The sequence below is a fragment of the Typopeltis vanoorti genome, chromosome 2, assembly GCF_054136105.1.
Source record: "Typopeltis vanoorti isolate ZY-2024b chromosome 2, IOZ_Tvanoo_1.0, whole genome shotgun sequence".
NCBI classification, from domain to species: domain Eukaryota; kingdom Metazoa; phylum Arthropoda; class Arachnida; order Uropygi; family Thelyphonidae; genus Typopeltis; species Typopeltis vanoorti.
The window spans coordinates 145005905-145022447 of NC_143550.1; the positions used below are offsets into that span (position 1 = coordinate 145005905).

At 33.7% G+C, this 16543-nt stretch overlaps 1 protein-coding gene across 1 annotated transcript in view; it reads right to left on the reverse strand.

Annotated features, from left to right (window-relative positions):
• Positions 1-7878: 7878 nt before the first annotated feature.
• The window catches only part of nop5 (nop5 ribonucleoprotein), a 216245-nt gene continuing 207580 nt past the window's right edge, over positions 7879-16543 (reverse strand). The window contains exons 17-18 of the mRNA XM_090408601.1: positions 13681-13764; positions 7879-7972 (exon numbers count right to left, since the gene is read on the reverse strand). Of these exons, the coding sequence (XP_090264727.1) occupies positions 7908-7972; positions 13681-13764 (149 nt within the window). The 3' untranslated portion in view covers positions 7879-7907. The remainder of the gene's footprint in view (positions 7973-13680; positions 13765-16543) is intronic.

Genomic DNA, 16543 nt, shown 5'->3' on the forward strand with positions numbered 1-16543 from the left:
TAAATAGAATCTAAGGAATGTATTATCACACTTAAGAGATGGTAAACTTATAGATACTATATATTTGGTATTAATGTTCTGGAAACCATAGCCTAAAGAAGTAAAGAATTTAATAAAGATTGCCAAGAAACCAAAAAAAAAAAAAAAAAAAAAGCATATTTTTACACTAATACTAATGTTGCTTTTAACTCACTTTTCCTCTTTGAAAGTGCATGCTTCTTTCATAATGAAAAATCTAGAATATTTGTATTATATTGTGCTACATTATTGAATATATGTATACATATTTTGTAACTAAATCTGGCCTTAAATACAGCCCAAAATATACAGAAAAGATGCAGTGTTTGACGTTACATATATTTTTGTGCACAACCACTTACTATGAATTAACAGCTTTAAAAATATCAATTATGATATGTGTTATAACATACATTGCTAAGAACTGTTTTTATAGAAATAAATGAATATGTTACCAAGCTGTCTGTTGTGTATTTTTCTTTCATAAGTTTCTCGCACACAATAGTATATAGGGAATAATTTAAATGGAAGTTGACTAGCTGATTGGGTAGAATCAAGAGTCCATTATGCTATAGGACTTTGGCGGAGACTTTTTTGGTAGTTTGCAATTACTAGCAGGTTTCCTTTAGCAGTATTATAGCAGGTTAACTGTACCTTTATTTTTAATATATAACTAGGAGGATTGATAACCCTTGGCTGTTTGCCTGTTCTTTCTCATACTTCTAACATTACCCTAAAGGGATATACAAGATATATCATGATAGTAATAATGTAAACTTTTCACATGTCACTAACTTTTTACCGATAATTCTTCTCCAATTTTTTAAAAAAAATTTTTATGCGACTCCCACCCATGAAAGGTTGTAAACTTATAGTAGATTATTTATTTATTTTAAATCTCATCCAGAAACCTTGTTCCAGATATCAAACATGGAACTTTATCAAGCCACTTCAAATCCCCAATAAACAGGGTGGTGGTCTCATACCTGACAATGAAATTCATCTACCACTAAAGGCAATTACACCCCACCATTACTATGGTGGGATTTGAATCTGTAGCCTGTCACAGTTGGAGAGCAAATATAATAACCATTTGGCAAACCAGGCCAGCATTTATTATGTTATCTGTCACAACGCCAATATCGGGGGTTGTGACATACCATATAAGATGACTCTCAAATACTACAGAAAACCCCTCAAAATCATAGGTACGACAAGTATAAAAAAGGGAAGCTTAATTTCTTGGATGAACATTTAGGTAGTTACAATACATCGTTATATAAGAAAATAGGCAGTGCTTATAAACAAATCACATTAATTTTTTGTTACATAAATTTATTTAAAATATTACAATAGATGTAAGTCTTAAACATAATTATTAACCTCAATTTTCATGTTAATTTTCTTCATCTGTTGAAAATAGTTCTTCAGATTCATTGTTTAAATGATCATCATATGGATCCCAGTTTGAATCCGGTGAACTGATTTCATTTTCATCATCATCAGTGTCTCACAACAGATCATCTTCCATACCATCCATAAGATTAGAGATACCACATTTTTAAAATGATTTTATTACAGTCTCTACTTTTACTTTATTCCATGCTTTGATCACAAAATTGCACAACATATCAAGTGATGCAGCGTTTGTAAATGATTTTTCACCAGTCAACATCCAATTATTCCACTCTTCTTGCATGTGATCTTTAAATGGTTTGTTCAAGCAGACGTCTAGTGGTTGCAATATAGAAGTTAAACCACCTGGTATATAACAGCAATTTTTGTTATTTTTTTCTAGAAGACTTTTAGTATTCTCAGTTAAATGACTACGAAACATATCCCATACTAATAAACTGCGTTTCTTCATTATACTTCCTGGTCGCGTGTTCCACACATTATTTATCCATAATTTCACACCATTTTCGTCCATCCATCCATCCTTTTTTGCGAAAATATAAAAACACCTGAAGGAAATTTTATCTTAGGTTTAGTTTTATGTTTGTAGATGATCATTGGTTTTAACTTGGCTCCATCAGCCAAACATGACAACACAACCGTAAACCTTATTTTTCATGACATGTACTTCGAACTAGCACACTCTTATTACCTTTAGACTCCACTGTTTTATTGCTTATCATATCAAAGCTCATAGGAGTTTCATCCATATACTTCCAATATTCGACAATAGAAATTTATGTTCTTGTCTCAACTGAATAATAAATTTATGGAAACTGGTAAGTTTGTGGTCAAGATCTGCTGGTATTTTTTGAACAATTTTCGTTTTTTTTGTCGTATTACCAGATTTGTCTGTTCAAACAACGATTACACTATCCTGAAGTAGCTTGAAATTCTATACTTTCATCTGGATTCAATCTTGACTATTTTAGTGCATATGCTCTAATCATATTTCTTGTAACAAGATAACCATTCTGCCTTTGTTCGAATGCCCATTCTGCACTGTGATTTTCCAGTTGCAGCCATCGGGTGATTCCCATCGCACATTTTTTCTTTGGCAATTTTTTTAAAATATCTTCTTTCTTCCTCCATTCTCTTACCATTTTCTCGGTTATGTCAAACTTCCTTGCAGCAGCACAGTTATTAGTTTGCTTTGCCATTTCAATTACCCTTATTTTAAATTGAGCTTCATACTTCTTTGTTTTGTTGCTGGTTCCATGATTTTAAATAATAACAAATTTTAATAATCCTAATATTAAAAAAAAAATACAAAATTAATAATTAATTAAAATTGGGGCTAATCACTTTTAATTAGGGTAATTCATGTAAATAGTAAATCTATGTCTATGCTATTGCAAAAAAATAATGGATATAACAATGATAACTAACATTGCATTAATAAAAGAAAGAAGAAATTGGGGAGTCATCTTATACAACCGACATAAGCTTAAAACCTAAAAATAGCCTAAAATTTAGGCCTTGTCTTATACTCCAACATATGGTATATTTCATTCTAAATCACTTCATACTACATCAATCCACATAAGATTGCTCTTCCTCTGGGTGTTTTTCCTGCCATCAAATATTTTACTCTTTCCTTTCATTCTGTTTAAGTGAGATTAGCCCTACTCACACATTCCTGAATACTAACAAATGTCAAGTTCCTTTCTAATATCTTCCTTTTTAATATGATTCAGCCATTGATGTTCAAGTGTTTTATTTGTTCTATAGATTCTCCATTCAAGATGGAGGTGATGTTTTTAATGTTCTCATCTACTTTCATAGTCTGTTTTTTAATTGTTTACTCATCCTAAGGGATAGACTGGTGTTGAAGAACTCAGGCCCTGAATTACCAGACACACACATAGTACTTGGCCTGTGTGGCTGAGTGAATAACATCTCAGGTTTTACTACAAACATGTTGTGGATTCTAACTCCATTGCAGCATAGATGGTCAGAAAGTTTTAGGTAGCTGATGATCTTAATTGTCCAGTGTAACATTACCACCTTGCTCACTGGAGACAAGTGATATGAAAAACCATGCGTAATCTCTTGGTTTATCAAACCCTTAGTCCAACCACAGTGTTAATTGCTATCAATAAAAATTTAGTGATTATTTTATAAACAATGTAATTATTTTGTAAATTAATCAAGATGTCTGAATTAAGTTTTACAGTTTATTCATAATCCTCAGAAATCACTTTACAGAACATTTAGTTTCTGCACTTGCATGGTTTTCCTTTAGACATACTACGATGTTTATGTTATTTGCAGTACTTCGAATGTACTCTCCCATTATTAATGAACTAAAATGAACAGTTATGAAACTGCTGATATCAGCTCCTCTTGCATAACAAGCAAGATCAATATTAATAATTATTTTTGATATTTGATTGGAAAAAGCAGTAAAAAATAATCCTTTGCACTTATTTTATAAACAAATGGCTAAGCAAACCTGGAAAGATCATGTCCCACAAGGAAAAAAAATACTGCATATTTGAGTTTTGATATCCAATATTTTGTTCCTCGTGGGACATGATCTTTTCAGAACTAAATTTTATTTGCAATTAGTATTTTTGACTTTTACTATTGTTTTACACTAAAAAAAAAAAATGTATATATGTTCCTAAATACAGAAATAAAATAAATAAAAAATACATGATCCTAAAATGAAATATATATTTTAATTCTCTTGTACAGAGTTTGAAAAATAAATTATCAGAAATATCTGTAGTCTGAATAGCTGGTCAAACTAAGCAAGCATTTTCATGGGCACACTAGCAGGAAGGTAAACAAAGAGTAAGGGAGATGATCCTACAGTCTTAATTGGCACACTCTATTGGTGCAGTGATGGAATCTTGCTGAAGGTCTAATGATCAAAGTCTCTCAAATTTTTGGCAAAGTGAGGCAGTCAAATTTGTTGAGATTTGATAAATGTTGTCATCATTATCAGAATATATATCATCTCATCATCTCAGATATCAATCTGAGGAACTATTTCTCAGATTAATATCTGATTCTGTATAAAAGAGTTTTATTTCATTGGATCTGGCACTCTATATCCATGGCATGGTTTTCTACTTCAAAAGCTGTACTGCAGGTAATACAATTTCTACATTCCTCCAGACAGATATTAATATTCTTCCTGTTTGTTTAGAGTAAAAGTTTGTAGGAGCAAGAGATGATATAGACCAAGAATAGTCTAGATGATGTAGAGGATCTTTTGCCGAGTGGATAAAGGTAGCTAATTTTAGATATGGCTTGAAGGTTCAAATGTCATCTTTTTAAAACCTGTGAAGCTTTTTCTGAGGTGTCCTGAATGTAGAGAATGGGAATGGAATTTGTGTCTGTGTTTGGTGATGGTGGGGGAATTGGTAGAATGGGCCGTTGATTTTGTGAAAGGGGTGGGGAAGAAACAATTAAGTAAAACAGTGCCATGGATGTGACTGATTTCTGTGGAGAGACTAGTGTGGTTTAGGCAAATGGTTCTGGCTTGATTTGCTAAGGTTTTGATAGCACCATATAGTTGGAGAGGGGAGGGAAGAGTAGGGTTGAAGTGACAGATGTATGTGTCCTCCAGTGTGGATAGGGTAGTTGAGTGACTAGAGTGTAAAGGAAGGAAAGACAATTTATTGTTTTCCTTTAAAACAGTAAAGCAGATCATCAGATGTGAGGTTTGATAAAACGTTTCAAATGTATCTGCCAAATGGAAAACATGTCATCCATAGCATACCCATAGTGTGGGTTTGAGAGGGAGGAAGAGTTTAGAAGTATTTTGCATTTTCGAAATGTTCCACGAAAAGATTAGTGGGGTGGGGGCGAGCCTGTAGATGGCCTTTAGTCTGCTTGTAATGCTTAGCATGGTAACATATAGCAAGGTACATACATCATCTGTCACATCACCATCCCTTCCAACAGCATGGTGTTATCAAATTTTAGCTAATCGAGCTAGAAATATTTGCTTGGACCACACTACCCATTCCAGAGAAATCATATCTGACTTTTTTTTAGCTAATGGCTTTCTCCATCACAAAATCAACAGAACATCCTCTCCATCATTCAACATTATCTAACATCTCCCAACCATAGCCATAATCTAACGTTTGTCAATAGCTATAATAAAATGTGCGGCATCAGTATCCCACGTTTATTTCTCTGCATATTTCTAAATAACCTTGAACTTTTAGAACAAATTTTGATAGTGCATACCTTATATTTAAATCTTAGAATTATTGGTTGAATGTTTGTGTTGGTGCCTTCATCAACACAAACCTTCCTAATAAAGGAAGTCAGTAAGAATTTTCAAACATACTATGAAATCATCACATTTACGATTACTGTTGCTATTTTACTTAATTTTAAAGCAAAACTGGATGATCAAATACTGCTCTACGCAAACATCAATTTTAATATCCAATAGATGAATGCTCTTTTTCATTAAGACCATATTTACTATTCATGTTATTAATAATTACAATACATGGTACTTATAGGCCCCACAGGTCCATGACCTGCCCAGATTGGTTTTTGGAACTATAGTTTTAGGATGAGGTGCCTAGTCTTATGCCTAAACACATATTTTTGTATGTAAATTGCAGGTGTTCTCCTGACTGGTTTGTGTTGTTGTGGGATTAAAAGATCCTGCAACCTCCACATGACACCGACAAACCACTTTCAATTCAAAAGCCAAGATAAAAAGTTGTTTATAGCAGAGACAGGATTTGAGCTTAGATCTTGTCAACCAAAGGGCTGGATCAAATTCAAATGAACTAAGGAGACTCAACTATTCATGTTTAAAAACAAACTACTATGCAGATACATTCATATGAATGTGACTATCCAGCTTACTACTTTGCTTACATTTATACTGTACAGTGGTGCATTATGAAAGCAGCATGTGCTTAAACCATATAAAATTGTAATCATGTTCAAATTTTATCCTCCTATTTTTAATGTTTCACTTGATTTTCAACAAAAACAACATTTTAACTTTTTTTTTTTTTTTTAAATGCATATTAACTGATGGAGCAAGTACTTCATTGCTGGACAGTAATCCAATGATATGAAAGTTAAAACTAATGGAAAAATAATGCATATGTTTATTATATAAAATGATGAATGGTAGAGTTTGTTGTATTCACATTTTGTTACTTCATAACAAAATAGAAGATAACAATACAAATAATTGTCAGCTCTCCTCCTCCTCCTGGGAGGGGGGAATCTGGTCTGCCTTAGAAAGATTCCACATGCCACTATACCAGCGATGGCAAACCTTTTTACCCAGGTGTGTCAAACTTTTTTTTTTTTTTTTTTAAAATATTGATGTTGTTGATGTGCCATTTGCATACATGCATTATAAATGTAACTACATAATCATAGATGGTGACTTATCATATTATGCTATTTATTTAATAGCACATTGATATAAAATGTATGAATTCATATTATACAATTAATTTAATAAACTGAAATTACAAACTTACGTTACATTTAATGACTTTTCTATTGCTGACTACTGGTAGAAAGTTCTTTCAATGAGCAAACCTACCTTCGCCTTAACTGAAAGCGATCTTACACGATTTATCGCAGTTTTTTCATCAGAATAACAATATTTTTCAACATCCAAGGTGTGTCATCTGAAATCCTCAAGTGTGTCAGTGCTAACACGCATGTCATAGGTTCACCATCACTCACTATACTATAGATGGAGGGATATGTTTATGAGTAGGGATGAAGAACTAGATATTAGGCATTAGGAAGTAAATAATGCACATAAAAAGTATTTATGTACAAGTATAGCTTAGTTGACAATAACTTTAGCTGAAAGACCCGAGTGTTGTATCCAGCCCAGAATGTAAATAATCTTGTACTCTAGGTTAGATTTTCAATATTATTCATTCTCATTGATATAGCAGCAAGGTCCCCTGCCCCCTCTCCCAGCTACAAATTTATGATCTTGCATTTTTTTTTTTTTTTTTTTTTTCAAAATAGAGAAACAAACCAGTGAATAGACCAAGTAGTTAATGCATAATAAATGAAGAAAACTATATACAGATTGAATGTACATAGCTAATTTGTATATGTCATATTTTAAACTAGGTGTAAAAAGATGATGTAATGATTGCAACAGACCTAAAAGTACATGCCAGTTACCAAATATTCTGTTTTAGATTTTTCTGTGCCATTTTTTTTAAAACCAGATTTGTATATGAAATGTTCATTATGTTAAGATACAGAATTCAATTATGTGCAAAATAAATTAGCAGGATTAATCAATGAAAAAAAATAATCAAGAAGGAAATATTAAAATTATTAAATAATTTTATACCAAAGAATAAAATAAGGCAAATCCAGTCAATTTTTTTAGAAGAATTTACTATAAAAGTACTACATTTCATGTATTTCTTTTTACAGAAGTAATAAGCTACATGGATTCATTCTGTTGCTTCAACCTTTATTTTTTTATGTTTCTTTTTCTTTTTAACACCGTCTTCATCACCTACAAAAGATTTTTTATATATATATATAAATAAATAAATAAATAAATACACACACACACACACACACACACACACAACACAGCAGATTCTGGTTAGGAGCAGCTATTTTATTGGGAGAAGCCTAGAAGAACAAAAACAAAATGAGAATATACCAAAGAATGACAAGAATCTGTTTCGTTTATTTGGGCCAGTCAATAACCACTATCACATGAAATGGTAGAGAAATTATGTAATCTTGCTTCAAAAATTTAGTGCTGATGACACATGCAATACTGAAGAAACAGGGCTATTTTGTGTGGGCCACATTGGATTTCCCGTGTTATAAATATGTTATACTGTATGGATCAAAGAACGTAAAGGATTGTGTAACAGTGTTATGCTGTACAAATATGTGTCAGGAACTGATAAACGAAAGCTGTCAGTTCTCATGAATGGCACCAGGCTTTGATGCCTTAAAGGATTAGAATGGAGAGTTTACCGGTTCAGTACCATGCAAACAAAAATGTACAAATGACATTAGAATTTTTTATGAACTGGCTTATGAGTTTGGACATGGAATGACAACGGAACAAGAAAAATTTCTTACTATTTTACTGGTCCTTGATAAATGTTGAGGTCAGTGCAAAAGTTAATCTTTTACAAGCAATATGGTTTATGGCTGTTAGTTGGTGAATAATAAAAACCATCTTTACATCAAAACTGTTTTGCTCACTGTAGATTAAAAATTCAATCATGAATATGACAGACAGTAAAAATGACATCCCATTAGACATGAACCATATCAAACTATGAAGAATTTGCATCAATTGATGGTAGTCTTCGATACTATAATAAAATTAAAGATTTTGAGGATGACACACCTGAGCTTAAACAAGTGACTATTAGTCGACTACTCAGGAGGCTAGACAATTTATATCTGCACTAAATATTTGAGCTGATTTTATTCACTTCTAACATTAAAAAAAAAAAGACAACAGGTCAATGAAATTATTTTCATGACAAATATTTTACTTTAATTATAGCCAACTGTTTAAGTTCATCTATAAGTCAGCAACTTTGTTACAAGCTTAGACAGGTATTTCATTTATTGTATTGTATTATTGTATTAAAGTGCAACTTTAACTGGGGAAGTCTAATTATGCTAGTTAAGTTTAAAACTTGGCATCCTGAGACAGGACTGTTGCTAGATCAGATAAGATCGCACCTTGAGGCAAAGAAATATCGCCCCTGATAGGCACGATTTTTAGTGAAGATGGTAAATTAAATATGGAAATAGACATCAGAATCAATAAAGCTGGTATAGTAGGAAGTCAATTGAATAAATTCATATGCTATAAGAGAGAAATTAGTCTGAACACTAAATTAGCTGTATACAAGACAGCGTTCAAACCAGTTTTAACTTATGGATTTGAGAGCTGGGTCAGAAGTAAAACACTTGACCAAAGACTAGAGACTGCAGATATGAGAGTCCTGAGAAAGATTAGAGGCATGAACAGATGGCATCAATGGCAATAGCATATTAAAAATGAGGATATTAGAAAAGAACTTGACATTGTCAGCATTCAGGAATGCGTTAGCAGAGCTAATCTCAGGTGGTATGGTCATTTAAACAGAATGGGCGAGGAAAGATTGGCAAAACAAGTGTTCTCTGTCAGGTTGGCAGGAAAACAACCCAGAAGAAGACCAAGATATAGGTGGTTTGATAGGGTACAAAGTGCCTTAGACAACAGAAATATAAGATCTGATAATATTTGTGTCTTGACAAGTAACAGACTGATCTGGAGGAAAATTGTAGATAGGAAGTTAGTAGTGATGTAAATTTTTCATGTAGTACTATCATATCCTGTACACCCTTTGAGGGTACATGGCAGGAATTTGATGATGATGATACATATATATATATATATAAAATTGAATTTCATATTGAAAAGAATAACATGTGAGAAAGTTTTAAAGCGAATAAAAGTTGAGCAGCTCTCAGATGTTAATTGTAGACTAAAATACACAAAGATTATTGAAGAAAAAATGAAAGAGTTTGAGAACAGGAATCAAACCTTGGAGATTCAGTGGCAAACTCTGAAGAAAACATTGATTGATTCTGCCAGAGAGGCATGTGGTGAAGTTGTCTGCAAGGATAAAAAAATCAGAACTCCCTGGTGTACACAGGAAGTTAAAGAGGCAGTGAAGGAAAAGAAGAAAGCATATCAAAAGTTCCTGTCAAATAAGTCAGCTTGTGCTCTTAGAGAATATAGAGACAAATGCAAGAATGCTAAACACTGTGTAAAACTAGCTAAACAAAAGTCAAGGGAGGACTTTGGCAAGAATATAGAAAATAAATATCAAGAAGGTGGCAAAATATTCTGGAGGTTGTTGAAGAAGCTTAGGAATGGAGGAAAGAGAGATGTAAAAGGAGTTAGAGATGATAAAGTGACATGAAAACTGGAGAAAAAGATATGGAGTATGGAGTATCCTTGAAGTATGGAGTAATTACTTTGAAAAACTGCTAAATGAAACAAGCAGTGATGACAGCACAGTGGTAAAAAACACTGACCAGGCATGCAGTCAGGAATACATATCCATACTTGAAGTAGAAAAAGCCATCAAAGGCTTGAAATGTGGAAAGGCAGCTGGAGTAGATGATATTCGACCAGAAATGCTGAAGTATGGTGGTATAAGAGTCTTACAGTGGCTGCACTGCATAGTTCAGAAAGCCTGGACAGAGGGACGAATTCCCGATGACTGGAGTAGAGCTCTCATAGTACCCATATATATAAAGGGAAATAAAACTGAATGTGAGAATTACAGAGGTATTTCCCTATTGAGTGTTCCTGGCAAGATCTATGCAAGTATACTTGAGAAACGGTTGAGAAGAATTGTGGAAGAAAAGCTTGGTGAAGAACAAGCTGGATTCAGGCCAAACAGAGGCTGTCAGGATCAGATCTTCACTTTACGACAATTAGTCGAGAAAGCATGGGAATATAACAAAGATCTGTATTTAAGTTTTGTCGATTTGGAAAAGGCATATGATAAGGTGCCAAGAGAGAAGCTATTCAATACGCTGCAGTTATATGGTGTCAGTGGGGCATTATATCAAGCAATATTCAGTCTTTATTTGAGTTGTGAGTCAGCAGTTAGAATTGAAGGAAGTACCGGAAGATGGTTTAATGTTAAATCTGGTGTGAGACAAGGATGTACATTATCCCCTCTGTTATTCATTATCTATATGGATCACATTATGAAGGATAGTGGTATTAAACCTGATATCAAAATTGGAGATGTTAATGTCAGCACTTTGGTTTATGCAGATGATGTTATACTTCTAAATAAATCCGCTACAAGTCAGCAAGATTCTCTGACTAAATTAAATAGCTGTTGTAAGAGATATGGTATGAACGTCAGCATTAAAAACAATGAAAATAGGCAGAGTCATTGAAAATGTCAACTGTGTTGTGAATGGAAAACCTGTGGAACAAGTAAAACATTTCAGCTACTTAGGCACGATTTTTAGTGAAGATGGTAAATTAAATATGGAAATAGAGAACAGAATCAACAAAGCTGGTATGGTAGGAAGTCAATTGAATAAATTCATATGGAATAAGAGAGAAATTAGTCGGAACACTAAATTAGCTGTATACAAGACAGTGTTCAAACCAGTTTTAACTTATTGATCTGAGAGCTGGGTCAGAAGTAAAACATCTGACCAAAGACTAGAGACCACAGATTTGAGAGTCCTGAGAAAGATTAGAGGCATGAACAGATGGCATCAATGGCAATATCATATTAAAAACGAGGATATTAGGAAAGAACTTGACATTGTCAGCATCCAGGAATCTGTTAGCAGATCTAATCTCAGGTGGTATGGTCACCTAAACAGAATGGGCGAGGAAAGATTAGCAAAACAAGTGTTCTCTGCCAGGTTGGCAGCAAAACGAACTAGAGGAAGACCAAGATATAGGTGGATTGATACAGTACAAAGTGCCTTAGACGATAGAAATATAAGATCTGATAATGTTGGAGTCTTGACAAGTAACTGACTGATTTGGAGGAAAATTGTAGATAGGAAGTTAGTAATGATATAATTTTTTCATGTACTACTATCATATCCTATACACCCCTTGTGGGTACATGGCAGGAATTTCATGATGATGATATATATATGATAAAATCTGGTGAGGACCACTTTTCTCTTGTATTATTTTTGAGAAAAATTTTAATTCTGCAAATAAATCTATTGCATCTACATCAGATGTAAAATATCTTGTTGCCCTAATACGGTGCTGCCACTATGCTACACTCTGTCGATGGTACTGTCCTGAGACAACAGATGTCCTCGGGGCAGGAAGACTTTTCACAGTGATCACACCTAAAAACATTGATGCAGTGCATGCTATTATCCTTGATGATAGATGAATATCTTCTCAATGCTTTTGGCTGGTATTTATCTAGGGAACGAGTTGAGGTCATAATCCACTAACATCTGTGATTTTGAGAAATCAAGTGCATATTGGTCATATTGTAACATCACTCCATTGACTTGTTTGGACATACCCAGAGCTCAAACAAGTCAAAAAAGGTTCTTGCCATTGTCTTTTGGGATATGGATGGTGTAATCCATACCAAGTACCCTCCAAAAAAAAAAAAAAAGGTGAAACTGTTACAGCAGCAATTTATTCAACGTTTCTGAAGGAATTAAATGCCACAGGAAACTGAGCAGAGGCATGTTGCTTTTGCAGACCAATGCACCTGCTTTGGTCTGCAAAATTTATTGAGTAAGTAAATCATCAGAGATAGCCTGAGAAATATTAAGAATACCTGATCTCTTGCCAGCCAGATATTTTATAGCATACCTGAGGTGTTGGATTCACAAGCAGCAATTATTTAACAATGCAGCACAGTCACCAACAGCTGTGTTTGCTACATGAGGGTATTTATGCCCACAGAAAGAGGGAGAGAGGTTCAAAGTTGGGGACCTAGCCATATGATAGACTCACTCCCCACCCCATCTATCTGGAAACTGCTTATTCAAGAAGGCTTTCATTAGGTCAGCAGAATGAGATGGGATTTGTTTTGTCATACTGGAAGAGTTATGATTTCTAATTCAGTAAATTCAAGTAAACTTCTTTTTTTTTTTTTTTTTTTTACTGTATTTTATTTATTTTTTATTATTGTTCATGTTACTTTCCTGAAAAGAATAGCCTAATCACAGAATCCAAAATTAGGGGACACACTTTCAGTTTGAGGCAGCCACATGCTTGTTTCAAAGAAATATGAATTTATTTTCATTCTTCAAAGCTGACATTGTGTCAGTGTAGTTTATTAAAGAAAGGTAGTTTCATCAGGAAAGCAACATGACTGAGAAATGCACTGACATCATCTAAGGTCAAGCAATTTCTATAACAATCATTAGAGTATACTCATTCATTATAATAAACTAAAGCTTCCAAATAGCATCAAAAGAAACTTCGCTATAACTATTTCTTTGGTCTCTATGAATCTGTGTAGAGTGAAAGATGACTATGTCACATTTCCGTTGCAAATGCATTCTTGTTTAAAAGCACGTCATTTGATTTTTTTTTTTTTTTTTTTTTTTTGGAAGGGAACATATTCACATGGTAAGCATAATAACACGTGGAACACTGCCTGACATGAACATGCTAAGAGTGCATATATTTTTTGTTATTGTTAAAATACTGTGGTGTATACATACCTGATTTCCAAGACTGCTCTAATATACTGTCTCCATCATCAACCTCTGTTTTAATGCTTGCTTCACCAATTTCAACTTTTTGCTCTGAAAGTGAAACCACTTTAGTTCATGTGAAATCTAAATAAGAGGGGGGGGGGAGGGGGTTAAATCAAGTAAGCAGCACTCTACACTGAAAGTAATAAAGCAACTAATAATGAAGAGAGAATTTGTCACTACCTGTTTGTATTGCTTTCTTGCATACATACTGTTAATTTAAAATAGGAAATACAGTAAAACCCGAAGTTACGCAGTAGGTGGGACCAACAAAAAGCGCGTAAGTCGAATTCGCGTAGCTCGAGGTATAATTTTGCATGTAATTTATAGATACAAACATACAATTGGAACCAAGGGTTAAAGGACCAAAAACACCTATATTTTTTTAAGAAATATAATCATAATTGTAGTTTTTCGTACATAAAAAAAAAGTTATTTCGATGTCGATGGTTTCATAAAATCTAATAGATTCGTCTGACGGCATAATGTCTTTCTTGTCACGCAAAATTTCTTCATAGCAAGCTAATGATTTTTTTTATTCCTTGCCTTGTGGCTACAATTCGTTCCTCGTTAGAATCTATGTCCTCCAAAATCTGTAAACCTTTCTTTTATGATTGTTCTTACTGTGGATTCCTGTAGATCGAACTTCTTTGCTAACTCACAAATTTTCATTCCGCCTTCAAAATACTTAATAATGTTGAGTTTTGTTTCCAAAATCAATGTTTTTCTTTTCTTGCTAGCTGTAGAAGAATCAGACTTGCTTCTTTTGGATGACTTTATTATTTTTTATACGATAAAATTTTTATCAAGAACATTAAACAATCGCAAGGTTTGTAGACTATAAAAATCATCTTATTCTTATTTATACATAAGAATTCATATCCATTCATAAGAATATTTATACTATAAATATTCTTATGAATGGAGAACTGCGCGAAACACGTCAGTGCTTGTTCACAGCATGTGTGACACTGCCGAATACGGCCAGTGCCTGAAAGATACGACTAGTGGTGAGGCGTGAAGCAGGACGGGAATACGTAAGAAACCGCGTAACTCTGGGTATGACTGTATGCACAAAAACTAGCAGATAGTTATTATTTTTTCTTTAGTAATGTCTACATGTTAACTTCCCAAAAATGTTTATAACTGGAATTTTTTCATAGTCCTTTTCAGGATAATTTCCATAAGTCAGGCTCTACCTGTATGTACCTGTATATATATATATAAGCATCTTTATTTTGTCAAAATATAGAAATGAGTCCTCTCACCAAAAAAATTTAATGAACAAGAATAAAATATCCATTCCATACTGAAACTGACAGCATTATAATGTAACCTGCTCCACCTATGCTATGATTACAACTTTTTAAACAGTGAATAATCGCAAAGAGAATCCCAGTTACTTTTATAAGTATGTTTAAAATTTATTTCAGCTAACAGTGCTGTTTTGAACCACTGGCTTTTCTTCGAGGCCTGCAGAAATCCAGAATATCTGCAATATAGGAAACTCTGAAAACTAATAAAAGACCAAAATATGGTTTATTTAGGAATGTACCCCCCCCCCCAAAAAAAATTACCTAGCATGTATTCTACCTTTAAAGCAAATACATATGCTACAAAATCTTGCAATTAACTTAACATGATAAGAAAAAGAACTCAATGTGATAATAGTTAAGGCTTTTGATGAATAAATGAAGTAGAGGGTTTTAAATTATAGGATTCGTTGCATGATTACATATTAGTTCCCAATATACCTGCTAGCATTTCAGCCACTAACAGGCTGGATGAAGCAAAATACACAACCAAGAAGGGCAATAGTGTTTTATAGCAAGCATTTCTACTGTCAAAGGATACCTATCTAAGTTGGAAGAAATGCCTATTAGATAGTAGATAGCTTAATTACCTCATTGCCCAGTGAAACACATTACATTGCTTACTGAGGGAGTGAAGTGGCTGATATGTTTTCTTCCAGAGAAGAAGTTTCAGCTTATTCCTTATACTTCAAAGAACACCAGAGAGAGATCCATCAGTTTGTCCAAATTTCAAAGTGGTTTCACAAACAGGCTGCCAGATAGTGCATAGGAATAAAAAATGATTGCAATGCTTCTGTATCAGCAGGTGCATAATCCTGTATCCATTGACTACTAGATCATATTTGGAGAGAGGCTGAGCAGAGGCATGTGGAGAACACTTTTGGGATTGAGACTGGATTTTCTCTGTCTTACTGGCTACATGTCCCTATACACCATCGTCAAAAAATTCTTCTACATTAATTTCACCAGCATTTACAACATAAGCATCAATTTAAATGATATGCATTACCACTTCATTTCCTCCTGCAAACACAATCCACCTAAAATATCCAAATTATACTTTCCATAATTCCTTTCATACATGTGTGCACATATGTTTTTTTGCCATATTTGATGTTCCTCACCACAGGATGCCAAATCTTGAAGTGCTCATTTTGATCTTTCTGATTTAAGGTTTCCTTGAACCATTAAATATTGTTATGTTAATCCACTGTATCAACTGCCCTCCTAATTCTGGAAATAATTCCTACCTCTTGTCCTTGAAGACCAATTTCCAACAGTCCCAACAACCAAATAGTAGCGACCTTCCACATCCCCAACTGGCTCCCTTTTTTTTTCCCCTCCAATTTTACTGATGGAGATAGAAGAGAGGCTTGAGTGTATGCTGTTAGTAACAATCTAAAGCAAACTGATCACATACAAACCAGAATAAGACAACTCTTTTCCACTCAACCAACACTCTAGACTAGGGTGACCAGATTTTCAAAACAAAAAGGACAAAAACAGGACACTTCTGG